General features: G+C 46.4%; 1 protein-coding gene across 1 annotated transcript in view; it reads right to left on the minus strand.

Annotated features, from left to right (window-relative positions):
• The window catches only part of LOC135373686 (caspase-3-like), a 253,647-nt gene that overhangs the window by 166,538 nt on the left and 70,359 nt on the right, over nucleotides 1-16,750 (minus strand). The window contains exon 3 of the mRNA XM_064606770.1: nucleotides 12,752-12,800. Coding sequence (XP_064462840.1) covers nucleotides 12,752-12,800 — 49 coding nt within the window. The remainder of the gene's footprint in view (nucleotides 1-12,751; nucleotides 12,801-16,750) is intronic.

Here is a 16,750-nt window from a genome sequence, read left to right on the forward strand (position 1 = left end):
ATACAAATATAAAAATGAGCAAATGCTCCATGGCTGCACGTGAGGCATATGTTTACTGATCGAGCGTGCCACAATCCCATGGAGCATTTGCTCATTTTTATATTTGTATCTGTACTTACTGGCTTTGCACTGCGGCCTCCAGAGGTGTTGCTAACACCCTGGAACATTGATGTCTTGCAGAGACACAGTGTTTGTGCCGACCCAAGAGCGTGTCACATCCCTACGCTGTGCCGATGAGAGCCAAGAAGCTCGAAACGGCCGTCCACAGCTGGGATTGTGGCACGCTCGATCAGTAAACATATGCCTCACGTGCAGCCATGGAGCATTTGCTCATTTTTATATTTGTATCTGTACTTACTGGCTTTGCACTGCGGCCTCCAGAGGTGTTGCTAACACCCTGGAACATTGATGTCTTGCAGAGACACAGTGTTTGTGCCGACCCAAGAGCGTGTCACATCCCTACGCTGTGCCGATGAGAGCCAAGAAGCTCGAAACGGCCGTCCACAGCTGGGATTGTGGCACGCTCGATCAGTAAACATATGCCTCACGTGCAGCCATGGAGCATTTGCTCATTTTTATATTTGTATCTGTACTTACTGGCTTTGCACTGCGGCCTCCAGAGGTGTTGCTAACACCCTGGAACATTGATGTCTTGCAGAGACACAGTGTTTGTGCCGACCCAAGAGCGTGTCACATCCCTACGCTGTGCCGATGAGAGCCAAGAAGCTCGAAACGGCCGTCCACAGCTGGGATTGTGGCACGCTCGATCAGTAAACATATGCCTCACGTGCAGCCATGGAGCATTTGCTCATTTTTATATTTGTATCTGTACTTACTGGCTTTGCACTGCGGCCTCCAGAGGTGTTGCTAACACCCTGGAACATTGATGTCTTGCAGAGACACAGTGTTTGTGCCGACCCAAGAGCGTGTCACATCCCTACGCTGTGCCGATGAGAGCCAAGAAGCTCGAAACGGCCGTCCACAGCTGGGATTGTGGCACGCTCGATCAGTAAACATATGCCTCACGTGCAGCCATGGAGCATTTGCTCATTTTTATATTTGTATCTGTACTTACTGGCTTTGCACTGCGGCCTCCAGAGGTGTTGCTAACACCCTGGAACATTGATGTCTTGCAGAGACACAGTGTTTGTGCCGACCCAAGAGCGTGTCACATCCCTACGCTGTGCCGATGAGAGCCAAGAAGCTCGAAACGGCCGTCCACAGCTGGGATTGTGGCACGCTCGATCAGTAAACATATGCCTCACGTGCAGCCATGGAGCATTTGCTCATTTTTATATTTGTATCTGTACTTACTGGCTTTGCACTGCGGCCTCCAGAGGTGTTGCTAACACCCTGGAACATTGATGTCTTGCAGAGACACAGTGTTTGTGCCGACCCAAGAGCGTGTCACATCCCTACGCTGTGCCGATGAGAGCCAAGAAGCTCGAAACGGCCGTCGACAGCTGGGATTGTGGCACGCTCGATCAGTAAACATATGCCTCACGTGCAGCCATGGAGCATTTGCTCATTTTTATATTTGTATCTATATATATATATATATATATATATATATATATGTATATGTATAATGCAGGAAAAAAGCCATTAAAGGAACAAATAAATGATACTAGACGTGTTTGTAATTCAAACTTACAGATTAATATGGCTTCTATGGCTGCACGCAGAGAAACAGATACTCATGGAACGATGCGGCAGCACCAGAGGACACGTGTTTCGCCGTGTTTGCGGCTCGTCAGCCCTGGGTAGCTGCGCATCGTTCCGAATTGGCAAACCAGGGGTCACTCAGCGAGCGATCTACACCTGGGAGGGTGACTGAGCACACCTCAATGCCACAGTGCAAGCCAGTGAATTATAATGCAGGAAAAAAGCCATTAAAAGAACAAATAAATGATACTAGACGTGTTTGTAATTCAAACTTACAGATTAATATGGCTTCTATGGCTGCACGCAGAGAAACCGATACTCATGGAACGATGCGGTAGCAGCAGAGGACACGTGTTTCGCCGTGTTTGCGGCTCGTCAGCCCTGGGTAGCTGCGCATCGTTCCAAATTGGCAAACCAGGGGTCACTCAGCGAGCGATCTACACCTGGGAGGGTGACTGAGCACACCCCAATGCCACAGTGCAAGCCAGTGAATTATAATGCAGGAAAAAAGCCATTAAAGGAACAAATAAATGATATTAGACGTGTTTGTAATCAAAATTACAGATTAATGTGGCTTCTATGGCTGCACGCAGAGAAACAGATACTCATGGAACGATGCGGCAGCACCAGAGGACACGTGTTTCGCCGTGTCTGTGGCTCGTCAGCCCTGGGTAGCTGCGCATCGTTCTGAATTGGCAAACCAGGGGTCACTCAGCGAGTGATCTACACCTGGGAGGGTGACTGAGCACACCTCAATGCCACAGTGCAAGCCAGTGAATTATAATGCAGGAAAAAAGCCATTAAAGGAACAAATAAATGATACTAGACGTGTTTGTAATTCAAACTTACAGATTAATATGGCTTCTATGGCTGCACGCAGAGAAACAGATACTCATGGAACGATGCGGCAGCACCAGAGGACACGTGTTTCGCCGTGTTTGCGGCTCGTCAGCCCTGGGTAGCTGCGCATCGTTCCGAATTGGCAAACCAGGGGTCACTCAGCGAGCGATATACACCTGGGAGGGTGACTGAGCACACCTCAATGCCACAGTGCAAGCCAGTGAATTATAATGCAGGAAAAAAAGCCAATAAAGTAACAAATAAATGATACTAGACGCGTTTGTAATTCAAACTTACAGATTAATATGGCTTCTATGGCTGCACGCAGAGAAACAGATACTCATGGAACGATGCGGCAGCACCAGAGGACACGTGTTTCGCCGTGTTTGTGGCTCGTCAGCCCTGGGTAGCTGCGCATCGTTCTGAATTGGCAAACCAGGGGTCACTCAGCGAGTGATCTACACCTGGGAGGGTGACTGAGCACACCTCAATGCCACAGTGCAAGCCAGTGAATTATAATGCAGGAAAAAAGCCATTAAAGGAACAAATAAATGATACTAGACGTGTTTGTAATTCAAACTTACAGATTAATATGGCTTCTATGGCTGCACGCAGAGAAACAGATACTCATGGAACGATGCGGCAGCACCAGAGGACACGTGTTTCGCCGTGTTTGCGGCTCGTCAGCCCTGGGTAGCTGCGCATCGTTCCGAATTGGCAAACCAGGGGTCACTCAGCGAGCGATCTACACCTGGGAGGGTGACTGAGCACACCTCAATGCCACAGTGCAAGCCAGTGAATTATAATGCAGGAAAAAAGCCATTAAAGTAACAAATAAATGATACTAGACGCGTTTGTAATTCAAACTTACAGATTAATATGGCTTCTATGGCTGCACGCAGAGAAACAGATACTCATGGAACGATGCGGCAGCACCAGAGGACACGTGTTTCGCCGTGTTTGCGGCTCGTCAGCCCTGCGTAGCTGCGCATCGTTCCGAATTGGCAAACCAGGGGTCACTCAGCGAGCGATCTACACCTGGGAGTGTGACTGAGCACACCTCAATGCCACAGTGCAAGCCAGTGAATTATAATGCAGGAAAAAGCCATTAAAGGAACAAATAAATGATATTAGACGTGTTTGTAATTCAAACTTACAGATTAATATGGCTTTTATGGCTGCACGCAGAGAAACAGATACTCATGGAACGATGCGGCAGCACCAGATGACACGTGTTTCAGCGTGTTTGCGGCTCGTCAGCCCTGGGTAGCTGCGCATCGTTCCGAATTGGCAAACCAGGGGTCACTCAGCGAGCGATCTACACCTCGGAGGGTGACTGAGCACACCTCAATGCCACAGTGCAAGCCAGTGAATTATAATGCAGGAAAAAAGCCATTAAAGGAACAAATAAATGATACTAGACGTGTTTGTAATTCAAACTTACAGATTAATATGGCTTCTATGGCTGCACGCAGAGAAACAGATACTCTGTTTCTGAAACAGAGTATGAGACAGAAACAGCATTCTTTTTTTTTTCAGCTATGGCGTCAGTACAGCTCACCCTGAGCTGGCTCCCCAAGAAAGATGACATCACCACCCGGACTTGACCTTGCGGAATGTTCCAGAATATGACTCAGACAACTGCCACGTGGCATACTTGCACCGATTGTGACGTCACCCAGGAAACCTATTTAAGCAATATGCAACCCTTATACCTCTTTTGTCCTGACGAAGACAGTGCCACTGTCGAAACGTCGACCATTTTTTTAATCTATGTGTTAAATTGCCCATTAAATATATTAGTTTTTGTTAACGTTCCTGTAATCTGTAGTCCAAGTCTTATTATTTCACTTTTATTCAACTTCGTAGCCGTCTAATATATTAACCTATTTGTCCTATATATATATATATACATATATATATATATAGGTATTCAATAAAGATCAGAAGTGGAGACGGGAGGAACATCCAAGACAGACTTGTGAACGCCAAGTTAAACAAGCCGTCGGAACACAACGGTTGTCAACCATGCAACGGACGCAGATGCCAGATCTGTAAATTAATGCAAACTGCTACCAGAGTAGAAAGCACAAATTCCAGCTATCGCACAAAAATTAATGGTCTATTTAACTGTAACTCTTCTAACGTCCTTTATCTCCTTCAATGTAATGAGTGCAAGGCCCAATATATCGGTCAAACAGCTACATCCTTCAGAATCCGATTCAACAAGCACAGGTCCGACGTATCAAAGAAACCGAATCTGTCAGTGTCTCGACATTTTAGTATACCCGGCCACTCAATTAACGACATAGCCATTTTCGTTCTGCAATCGGGTTTTCCATCCCAACGCCTTAGAGAACAAAGAGATTCGTTCCTGATCTACAAATTTAAAAGCCAGATTAACGAGGACCCCGGCGTCCTCTCAACAGTTCGCAACCTAAATTCCTAATTCTCTCAAAATACATACACTCTTTCGTATCTCTTTCAGACTCCCCGGTTGGTCACCCCATGAAATCATTGCCCTCCGGCGAAGAACATGACTGCCTGTGATTCATTGTACCCTTTTACCTTTGTTTGACAAAGCACGTGTGCTGCTCTCTCCCCTTGTACATATTCCCCTCTCATTCTTTGCAATTGTCTTGCGTCACCATAATATCCCATTCCTGTTGAAGACATCGCTGCTGTCGAAACGTCGAATACTCCCTCTTAGTTTTTAATAAAGTTCCCCTTTTATTCCTTGTCCTGTAGAAGCACCGTCTCCACTTCTGATCTTTATTGGATACCTTTATTTTTCGTGGTCAACCGCATTCGTTTATTTCAACTTGTATATATATATATATATATATATATATATGTTTGTAACTCAAACGTCGCCATACCAGTACTGGACAGCTGTTTCGGCCTTGTTGGGCCTCATCAACAGTACGCAGGCGGGCAACGTTTGAGTGGATGGCGTCAGAAGGTCACGTAACACGTGATTCCTCCTGTCAGGGTGAGATAACTCACTCACTGAAACCCCAGTGCAAAGACAGTGAAGTATACAAGGAAAAAAAGCAGGAGCTCTTTGGCTGCACGTATAGCATATGTTTGCAACTCAAACCTGGCCATGCGAGTACTGGACAGCTGATTCGGCCTTGTTGGGCCTCATCAACAGTACGCCGGCTGGCAACGTTTGAGTGGATGGCGTCAGAAGGTCACGTAACACGTGATTCCTCCTGTCAGGGTGAGATAACTCACTCACTGAAAGCCCAGTGCAAAGCCAGTGAAGTATACATGAAAAAAAAAGCAGGAGCTCTTTGGTTGCACGTGTAGCATATGTTTGTAACTCAAACGTCGCCATGCCAGTACCGGACAGCTGTTTCGGCCTTGTTGGGCCTCATCAACAGTACGCAGGCAGGCAACGTTTGAGTGGATGGCGTCAGAAGGTCACGGAACACGTGATTCCTCCTCTCAGGGTGAGATAACTCACTCACTGAAAGCCCAGTGCAAAGCCAGTGAAGTATACAAGGAAAAAAAGCAGGAACACTTGGCTGCAGGTATAGCATATGTTTGTAACTCAAACGTTGCCATGCCAGTGCTGGACAGCTTCTTTCGGCCTTGTTGGGCCTCATCAACAGTACGCGGGCAGGCAACGTTTGAGTGAATGGCGTCACAAGGTCACGTAACACGTAATTCATCCTGTCGGGGTGAGATAACTCACTCACTGAAAGGCCAGTGCAAAGCCAGTGAAGTATACAAGGAAACAAATAGCAGGAGCTCTTTGGCTGCACGTATAGCATATGTTTGTAGCTCAAACGTCGCCATGCCAGTACTGGACAGCTGTTTCGGCCTTGTTGGGCCTCATCAACAGTACGCAGGCAGGCAACGTTTGAGTGGATGGCGTCAGAAGGTCACGTAACACGTGATTCCTCCTGTCAGGCTGAGATAACTCACTCACTGAAACCCCAGTGCAAAGACAGTGAAGTATACAAGGAAACAAATAGCAGGAGCTCTTTGGCTGCACGTATAGCGTATGTTTGTAGCTCAAACGTCGCCATGCCAGTACTGGACAGCTGTTTCGGCCTTGTTGGGCCTCGTCAACAGTACGCAGGCAGGCAACGTTTGAGTGGATGGCGTCAGAAGGTCACGTAATACGTGATTCCTCCTGTCAGGCTGAGATAACTCACTCACTGAAAGCCCAGTGCAAAGCCAGTGAAGTATACAAGGAAAAAAAAGTAGCAGGAGCTCTTTGGCTGCACGTATAGCATATGTTTGTAACCCGAACCTCGCCATGCCGGTACTGGACAGCTGTTTCGGCCTTGTTGAGCCTCATCAACAGTACGCCGGCTGGCAACGTTTGAGTGGATGGCGTCAGAAGGTCACGCAGCACGTGATTCCTCCTGTCAGGGTCAGATAACTCACTCACTGAAAGCCCAGTGCAAAGCCAGTGAAGTATATATGAAAAAAAAAGCAGGAGCTCTTTGGTTGCACGTGTAGCATATGTTTGTAACTCAAACGTCGCCATGCCAGTACTGGACATCTGTTTCGGCCTTGTTGGGCCTCATCAACACTACGCAGGCAGGCAACGTTTGAGTGGATGGCGTCAGAAGGTCACGTAACACGTCATTCCTCCTGTCGGGGTGAGATAACTCACTCACTGAAAGGCCAGTGCAAAGCCAGTGAAGTATACAAGGAAACAAATAGCAGGAGCTCTTTGGCTGCACGTATAGCATATGTTTGTAACTCAAACATCGCCATGCCAGTACTGGACAGCTGTTTCGGCCTTGTTGGGCCTCATCAACAGTAGGCAGGCAGGCAATGGTTGAGTGGATCGCGTCAGAAGGTCACGTAACACGTGATTCCTCCTGTCAGGGTGAGACAACTCACTCACTGAAAGCCCAGTACAAAGCCAGTGAAGTATACAAGGAAAAAAAATAGCAGCAGGTCTTTGGCTGCACGTATAGCATACGTTTGTAACTCAAACGTCGCCGCGCCGGTACTGGACAGCTCTTTCGGCCTTGTTGAGCCTCATCAACAGTACGCAGGCAGGCAACGTTTGAGTGGATGGCGTCAGAAGGTCACCTGACACGTGACCTCCTGTTAGGGTGAGATAACTCACTCACTGAAAGCCCAGTGCAAAGCCAGTGAAGTATACAAGACATTTGCGACATTTTAGTAAACCTGGTCACTCAATAAACTACATAGCCATTTTCGTTCTGCAATCGGGTTTTCCATCCCAACGCCTTAGAACAAAGAGAATCGTTTCTGATTTACAAATCTAAAATTAAAGAGGACCCCGGCGTCCTCTCAACTGTTCGCAACCTAATTTCCTAATTCCCTCTCTTACAGACTCCCCGGTTGGTCACCCCAGAAAATGATTGCCCTCTAGTGAAGAACATGACTGCCTGTGATTCATTGTACCCTTTTACATTTGTTTGACAAAGCACGTGTGCTGCCCTCTCCCCTTGTACATATTCCCCTCTCATTCTTTGGATCTGTCTTGCGTCACTATAATATCCCATTCCTGTTGAAGACTCTCCTCCCCTCTTTCCTCTTACTTTTTAATGAAGTCCCCCTTTTATATCTTTATTTTTCATGGTCAACTGCATTCATTTATTTCGACATATATATATATATATTCCAAATTCCTCCAAATTCCTCCAAAAGAAAAACATCCACCTGAAGCTCCAAAAGCAAAAGAAATTATTTAGAGACAAAATCGATTGCCCTCCAACTCATAATACTTCCACAGATTCGGCACCCCCTAATTCCGAAGCCCGTAGCAATACTTCACAACTACGTCCAGATACCCCGTTAGACAGCAACAGCCAGTTTGCTCCCGACATCCCCACACTAACCAAATGTAGCGTAGTTAACCTTTCTTCCCGTGACCTTGCACCCGCGGAAATCTCTCTACTGGAGAAGGGATTATCGTTTTGTCCCAATAACAGTAAAATCGATGAATATCAGCTACATCTGGATCTTGACAACTTTGCGCGGCGACTACGCCTTACGGAATACTTCTACGACAAACCGCAATCAAACCTAAATCCTTTCCGTATAAAATCCGATTTTACTCCCAACCCGAACCGAGATAAAAGTCTTGATATGTATATCAAAGCTGTTCAGAAAGATATTCTCAGTACTTATGCAAGCTCAAACAATCGGAAATTCCGGCACAATCTTACGAAAGCAGAACAGCAAAGCTTGTCCGCGCTAGAAAGCAACGAAGGTATCATCATCAAACAGGCTGATAAAGGAGGTGCCATAGTCGTAATGGATAAGCAAGCTTACGTGGCGGAAGGACTCCGTCAACTTAATTGTGCAGACTTTTACAAACCTCTCGAATCCGACCCCACTAATGAAATTGCCGCAGATATATGTAAAACACTAAAACGGTTAAAGACCACTAAGAAAATTGGCGATGCGCTCTATGAATACTTACTTCCTAAAGATCCTAAACCAGGCCGATTTTACATGCTCCCTAAGATACATAAACCAGGCAATCCCGGAAGACCAATTGTGTCCAGTAACGGTACCGCTACAGAAAATATATCGTCCTTCGTCGATCACGTTCTCAAATCTATCCCCCCTAAATTACCTTCCTACGTCAAAGATACCAACCATTTCCTTCAAACTGTATCGCAAGTAACCGTTCCCTCAAGCTGTCTCTTGGCAACGTTAGACGTCACGTCCCTTTACACTAATATTCCCCACGCAGATGGTATAGCAGCGGCCGTTTCAGCATACAAAAATCAACCTGACCAGCCGTATGATCCTGCTGTCCTCACCGAACTGCTAACACTGATTGTGACCTCCAATAACTTTGAATTTGATAACAAGCACTATCTGCAAGTTAACGGGACAGCTATGGGCACGAGAATGGCCCCCAACTATGCAAATATCTTCATGGCATCCCTGGAGGAAACATTTCTCGAATGTTCCGTGTTGAAACCACTTGTGTACAAGAGATTTTTAGATGATATTTTTATCATATGGCCTCATTCTGAAAGTGACCTTCTCACGTTCATCAACCGGTTCAACCAAATTCACCCTAACATTCAATTTACCTCCCACTACTCCGCCTCCACTGTTACCTTCTTGGATGTGGAAGTCAAGTTACAAAACGGCGGCATCTCAACCAACTTATACCGGAAGCCTACAGATGCTCAGCAATACTTATCGTTCCGCAGTTGCCATCCAAGGCATACTAAGTTAGCCATACCTTATAGTCAGGCATTGCGCTACCGCAGAATATGCACTAACGATGCCGAACTAGACAACCATCTCCAACGACTAGAACAAACCTTCATTGATCGTGAATACCCGGACAAACTTGTTAAAGACGCTATAGCCAGAGCAAGATCCACAGATCGCCAACAATTGCTCCAAAGATCTCCTCGAGCCAATGGAAATTCTGCAGTAAATCTCACTGTCACATTCAATGGCAGCGTTCCTAACATTAGCCGGATACTCAACCGCCACTACACAATTCTTTCACAATCTGATCGGATGAAGGAAATATTCTCACAGCCACCGCGCGTAAGTTATCGCCGGGCGCGGAACATCCAAGACAGACTAGTAAATGCCAAAATTAACAAACTTCCAGAAAATAACATTGGTTGCCACCCTTGTAATGCAACTAGATGCCAAATTTGTAAATCAATGCAAGCCGCTAACTCTGCAGATAGTACCAATTCTAATTATCGGGTCAACATTAATGGCGACTTTAACTGTAATTCTTCCAATGTTGTCTATCTTCTTCAATGTAATGAATGCAACGCCCAATATATCGGACAGACAGCTACTTCATTTAGAACGCGATTCAATAACCACAAATCTGACGTCGCGAAGAAACCTAATCTGCCAGTGTCGCGCCATTTCAGTAAACCAGGACACTCAATCACCAATATATCTATTTTCATCCTGCAGTCAGGCTTTCTTTCCCAGCGGCTCAGGGAACAGCGCGAGTCTTATCTCATTCATAAATTCCAGTGTCAGATAAACGAAGATCCAGGAATCCTTTCTACTATTCGCAACCTGCATTCCTAATCCAGCACAATACATACACTCTTTTGTCTCTTTTTCAGGCTCACGGGTATTTCCTCAAGGTCCTGCTGCACAGACCCGGTCATTCCCCTTTCACTTAGTCACCAACCTATGTTAGTCATGACAAAAGCGCATGCGCTGCTCTCTTTCCCTTGTACATAACCCTCTCCCATATATAAAGCTTGTTCTTGTCACCAAACCCCAGTCCCGTCGAAGGCAGCGCTGACTGCCGAAACGTCGACCCCTATCCCTATATGTGTTAATAAACTCCCCTTTGTGTTTTCCTGTAAGCTCTTTGTCGTCTTCTGATTTTTCCTGCTTATTTCATTCTCGTGGTCAACCGCCCTCCTAAGCTTCTAATCTATATATATATATATATATATATATATATATATATTTGTAACTCAAACGTCACCATGCCAGTACTGGACAGCTGTTTCAGCCTTGTTGGGCCATCATCAGCAGTACGCAGGCAGGCAACGTTTGAGTGGCTGCCTGCGTACTGCTGATGATGGCCCAACAAGGCTGAAACAGCTGTCCAGTACTGGCATGGTGACGTTTGAGTTACAAACATATGCTATACGTGCAGCCAAAGGGCTCCGGCTACTTTTTTCATTATATATATATATATACAGGGTGTTCTTTTTTTAAGCGATACAGATTTTTCATAAAAAAAATATATTTGCACTATACATGCTGTTTTCACTTCTATCATCTCTGGGTCGGTGGACGTTCTTGGCCATATGTTGCTCGACCGTCAAATCACTAATTACATAAAATTTGTTAATTAACTTTTTAATTATAAAAGCTACGAACTTGTCCCAATGAGAACATCTGTTCCCTTCGGTAACCTGATATCGTAGCCGTTCTCAGAACAAAAATCCGTTCTGTAGATCGTCCGCAAAAAATCCGTGAAGGAACACCATTTTTCTTTATTTTCTTCATTGCGCATCATCCGAGACGCGTCTGTCCTTCACCCCAATGTGAGATGGTGAAGGAGCCTCATGCGTCCAAGATGCTGCCACAGTGCTGCCTCATGCGTCGAAGATGAGCTTTAACTTGCGGAAACAAAACAAAAACACATGTATCGGGCGACGCTATCGAAACTGCCCTTATATTGGACTGCATTTTCTGTTAATCTTTTTGCAGGACGCAAGAGGCGACAGTGTGCTCTTTCCCTCTCTCACACTGGGGGTGAAGGAAAGACGGATCTCCGAATATGCGCCATCAACAAAATAAAGAAAAAAACGGTGTTCTTTCACGAATTTATGTCTTAGCTTTCACCCACGTGTGGTGTCAAGCCATGATGTATTAATTTATATGTATTAATTTAATTTATAACATGTTCATTTTAGTTGCTAGAGTGGCTGTTACACAATGAAAAACATAGCTCGTGCCCATGTGTGTTTGTCTTTTCCACCGTGCCCTTTGGTTTTCCTCCCTCATGCTACACATGTTAGGAATAGGATTCAGAACCGGTAGTTCCAGGCAACTGAGAATTGATTTTCAGGGGATTATCATGCTGGCAGATCAAACATATGGTTTAAATTATTGGGTGGGCAGGAATTGCGTAGCTTCTTACAAAAACTACTAGTACTACGAAGTAAGAATGCTTTCCAGTCTAGCTTGCTAGAAGTTACCCTTCAAAAGAACTCGTTACGACTTAAGTTACCGTTTGAAAAATGAAACTATGAGTGAGTTAATAACGGTGTTGTTTAGCCTGAAATATAACTCGCAGTTACGGAGTGACTTAAAAAAAAGAACGAGTTACTTCCAAGTTACTACGGACAGAAAATAGCACTATACAGGTACAGCGCGCGTGAGCAGTTGAGTTAGACCTTGACTTGCGTGCAGAGGACTTCAGCACGCTGAGATCGTTTTCGTTTATGTCCGACAGTTCGGACGCTTCGCATCTTACTCCCTGTGGGCGCACAGTAGTTCGGCTTCATTTCAATGGTACCGGTTCTTCCTTCACGGATAGAATACTGTCATTGATTGAATATTAAGTTTTATCAATGGGGTAGATATCGCCCCCGGCGGTGAAACTCCCCACCCATCACCCTGAAATAAAGTAGTTGTTGTTATCACGTTTTATAGCATAAAATGCCATGCAAGAACCAGAGAGAAATCAAGAAAATATGAGGACGTGAGCGAAAGGCGAATTAAAAGCAACTTAGACATATCTGCATTTGAATATATAGGAATAGCTTTTACGTACCTTGCTTGTTGATGTTGATATTCGCACCCTGTCCCAACGTTGCTGATTGCTGGAAAATGTAAATAAAGAGGTATATTTGCTTGCCAACAATCCCAAAATTCGCGGTCACCCCCCGTCGGCGCACTCCGTCACTATACTCAGCCGCTATGCGGGAAGCGGCCTTACAGGATGTGAATTCAATGGGAGAGAGCGTTTATGCCAATTAACAGCAAAACAGAATAAAAATTTTAAGATGTCATCGTCTAATAGAGAAGAACACCATGTAAAGAACCCCTGGAGACATGAAAGGCGCCAGCATAATATAAGCCTACTGCACCCTGGCCAAATGAATTTTAATGCATTGCGCCTATGGGGATTCCGTCGATGTTTGCACATCGCCCATGTTTAGACTACGATTTTTCGACAAAGGCAGTCAAATTCTGGAAATGTCATCGCCTAGTTTCGTTCAGTACGTCCTCCAGGCCACATATCAACCACGGCACGATGTGTGAGCGTTAATCCTGATGCACCCAGGGCGTTCAAAGTTGTGACTCAGACAGGGTTCCCCTCCGAGCGCTGCAGGTCGACGTGTAAGTGTATCATGGACTTCTTTATGCGTGCTGCACTTCGAGAAAAATTGGTTGATCACCATGAACAGTGAAATTCAAACGGCTTCGCAACGGATATGTATTTTCATCTATGATGTCTTTTCCTCAGACTTTAGCACCAGTGCTCGTAGGTGCCTGTTGCCATGTAAATGTTCGGACTGCCGGCGATTTGCCATTTGCCAGTAGGTCGGTTGCAGCGAGGTAACGGAGGAGCAGTCTGGTGACTACGCACTGTCGGGCGCGCTGCACGGGGCCGAGTAAGGTCCGCAGCGTGAGGTGCAGGCCAAGGTGTGTGACCTGTTGCTCAAGTGCGGCTCTGGCTGAGGAGTAAAGGCGACAGTGCAGGAGGAGGTGGGTCCGCCACCACACCACATTTCGTGCATAGTGGGGAACCTATGTTGCCCATGAGGAACTGGCGCGATGGGGTCTTAGCGACGTTGAGTCGTAGGCGGTGAAGGAGTGAGCTCTCCCTTCGAGAGAGGCTCAGTGGGATGGTGAGTTCCATCTTGGGATCGATGGAATGAAGGAAAGTGCGGGCTGGGACGGCGCTCTCAGTGAAGAGGCGAGTGTGCTGGGCGCACATGCGGCGTATGTGGAGTCGGCATGACGAGGGTGATAGCGGGACCGATAACAGTGGTGCAGAGGTGTGGGCCTGCTTCGCAGCGGCGTCGGCGGATGTGTTGCCGGGAAGGCCTGTGTGACCGGGGACCCACTGAAGCCAAACGCTGTGGCCCGCGCGGGCGAGACGGCTGAAGCACTGAACGATGAGCGCGCCAATGTCCTGAACAAGGGGGATCGAGAATGATGACCGCACTTCTAGCGCCGCCTTGCTGTCTGTAAAGATGGTCCATGGTGCGGGAACGGATGCCGAGATGAACTTCAGGGCTTCATGAATGGCGATCATTTCAGTTTCAGGTGGATGAAGTCTCGTACGGGAGTTTGAACCCACGGCTGCAGTGGGCGTGAGGCACGTAGAAGGCTGCTGCCGACCCACCTGGTATCACCGAGCCATCGGTGTATATGGGTACTCGCTGGTCATGAAGCGAGTAAATGTGCCCCAACGCGTGCTGCCGCGCGATCACCGTGGGTGTGTTATGCTTGCGAGGGAGGCCGGGGATGCGTGTTATCGTTGTGGGTTGGTCGAAGGTCCACATAGGGGGTGCGAACGACCCCGCCGGTGCAGGCGGAAGGCGCCCGTTGAGTCTGCGAATGGCGTCGCCGAAGGCAGAGTCCGGGTACTTCTGCGATATCGTTCGCAGATGATGCAGGGGGTGCCGTGTGATGAAGCGCGCGTAGGTTCGGAGGGTCTCCTTGTCGCGGAAGATGTCATGCTGAAGGTATCAGCTTTTAGTCCGTTGCGCAACTCGTATCAGCAGCGAAGAGGAACGATAATTTCTTCTTTGTCATTGTTGTTGCGACTGGCACTATCATCAATGCGCATAGAAGCCAAGATGCGGTACCCGGCGTGATAATATGTCTGCGTGATTTCGAGTGGAGCGAACCATAGGGTGGTATATCTATATGGATACATATCTATGGGTAGATGCATTGGTGGCTAAGCTGTATCGGGAAATCTCATGAATTACACGGGAGTGGTTGGAAAAATTCAGGGGGAGTGTATACCTCCATGTGCGGGGTGGAGGTAATGACCCTGGAAAGGACCGCAATTATAGCAAAGTACCTTAGCGTAAACAGCTGAGCGGTATAGTTATTAGGCATTCGCAAATACAATTCATCTTGAAATGAAAAACTTCACTTGACACGCCAACATAAACAAATGAGTTTCTTTTCCAAATGAAATATTGAAAATTCGAAAGGCGTTGCAAGTTCTTCGTACATAGTTCTTCACGAACGGTTATCCCAACGTTCAGGGGCACTGAAATTGTCGGTTTACACACTGTATTGTTGATTGTGCTTGGATTTTCAACATGAAAAAGAAAAAAAAATCAGGGAAAGAGAAATAATTAAAAATTTTCACACAGTGACCCTCGCACATAACTACTCCATCTTCTTTTTTTTTTTTTTTTCCTCTGTGCCTCTCTGTGCTAGGCATATAGTTTTTCGCCCATGATATCCGACGAGGCTGCTGCTATGCTGTAAGCCCATAAACTTAGTGTAACAATTAAGATGATGTCATTTTCTGCACTTGTTTCCACTATTACTTCTCAGTTATCATATTACTTACAGTGTAGTTTATCAAAACGTACGGTCAGACCAAATCGCTATAACTACTTGTTGAGGCTCATGAGTCACAAGAGCTGCTCGAATGTGAATGTACTTCCTAACGTTGACAGGAACACCACTTCATCGAGCAAGGGCAGAAACAATGCCTGAAAACCTGGTTTCATTCCGAATTCTTCATTATTGGTGTGTGCGTGTGTGTGTGTGGGGGGGGGCAGCTTTATTCTATTTTGTGGTCAAGAGCCCTCGGGACACAGAATAGCTGACTGCAAGCCATGCACATGCGGCCCGCGTGAGTGAGCGCCCTGATTGCCCTGATCTAAGCATCGCTTCATCTTAAGCGAGAAATAAAGAATGTACTCGAGGGCGCGTAGCACTTGTTTAGCGTTATCTGCAAATCTGGTATTTAGTTCTGCTCCAAGATCTCTGGTCCAACGAGGTCGCGTTTGATCAAATCATTGCCACTGGGAGACGCTACCACTCGCATCCCCACAGCACTCGCAGACGCCAAATTGTCCATATCTTCCATTTCATTTAGTAATAACTCTTGATTTAAACGTGATATCGAAGATGTCATCACTTAGCTTCGTAGTCTGTATATCCACGCTTAATAGCTACGAGTCCGCGGCCCATACCTGTTTCCCTTGCTAGAGCCTGCGAAGTAGCGTTTGGTCAAATCATTCATTTTCAAGCGACCAAAGAACAAGCAGGAGACAAGATCACACACAAGTCGCTCTGTTGTTGTTTCGTGTTTGTTCTTTGGTCGCTTGTGGATTTACACCAACCAGCCCAATCTATATACTTCAGACATTTTGCCAAATCGTCGCCCAAATGGCACTCACGGGCGCCAGTTTGTCAATTTCCTCTATTTTAGCTCGTAATAACTCTTCATACCAATTTGATACTGACGGTATCATCATAAAATTACGTAGTCTGTGTATCGTCTTCGGACCATAGCTGGTGTCCTTGCTGCACTCTTAGAACTCGCATTTAGTCAATTTGTCGTCCAGATGGCTATCACAGGCGCCAACCTGCCAATTTCATCCAGCAATCTCCCGATATCTGGAAAGTCTCATGCTCGCTCCCACAGTTCACGCCTTATTCTTTATCTTACGCGAATGCTCCCGGGCGTGTTATCGGTGTTGTTATCAGGTCCGGACCGAAAAGGGAATTGTTCGCCTCAGGTATGTCCTCCTGTCCCTGCCCAGATCTGTTTCTCCTCACATACTCA

Source organism: Ornithodoros turicata, unplaced genomic scaffold (assembly GCF_037126465.1).
Source record: "Ornithodoros turicata isolate Travis unplaced genomic scaffold, ASM3712646v1 Chromosome29, whole genome shotgun sequence".
Classification (NCBI taxonomy): Eukaryota; Metazoa; Arthropoda; class Arachnida; order Ixodida; family Argasidae; genus Ornithodoros; species Ornithodoros turicata.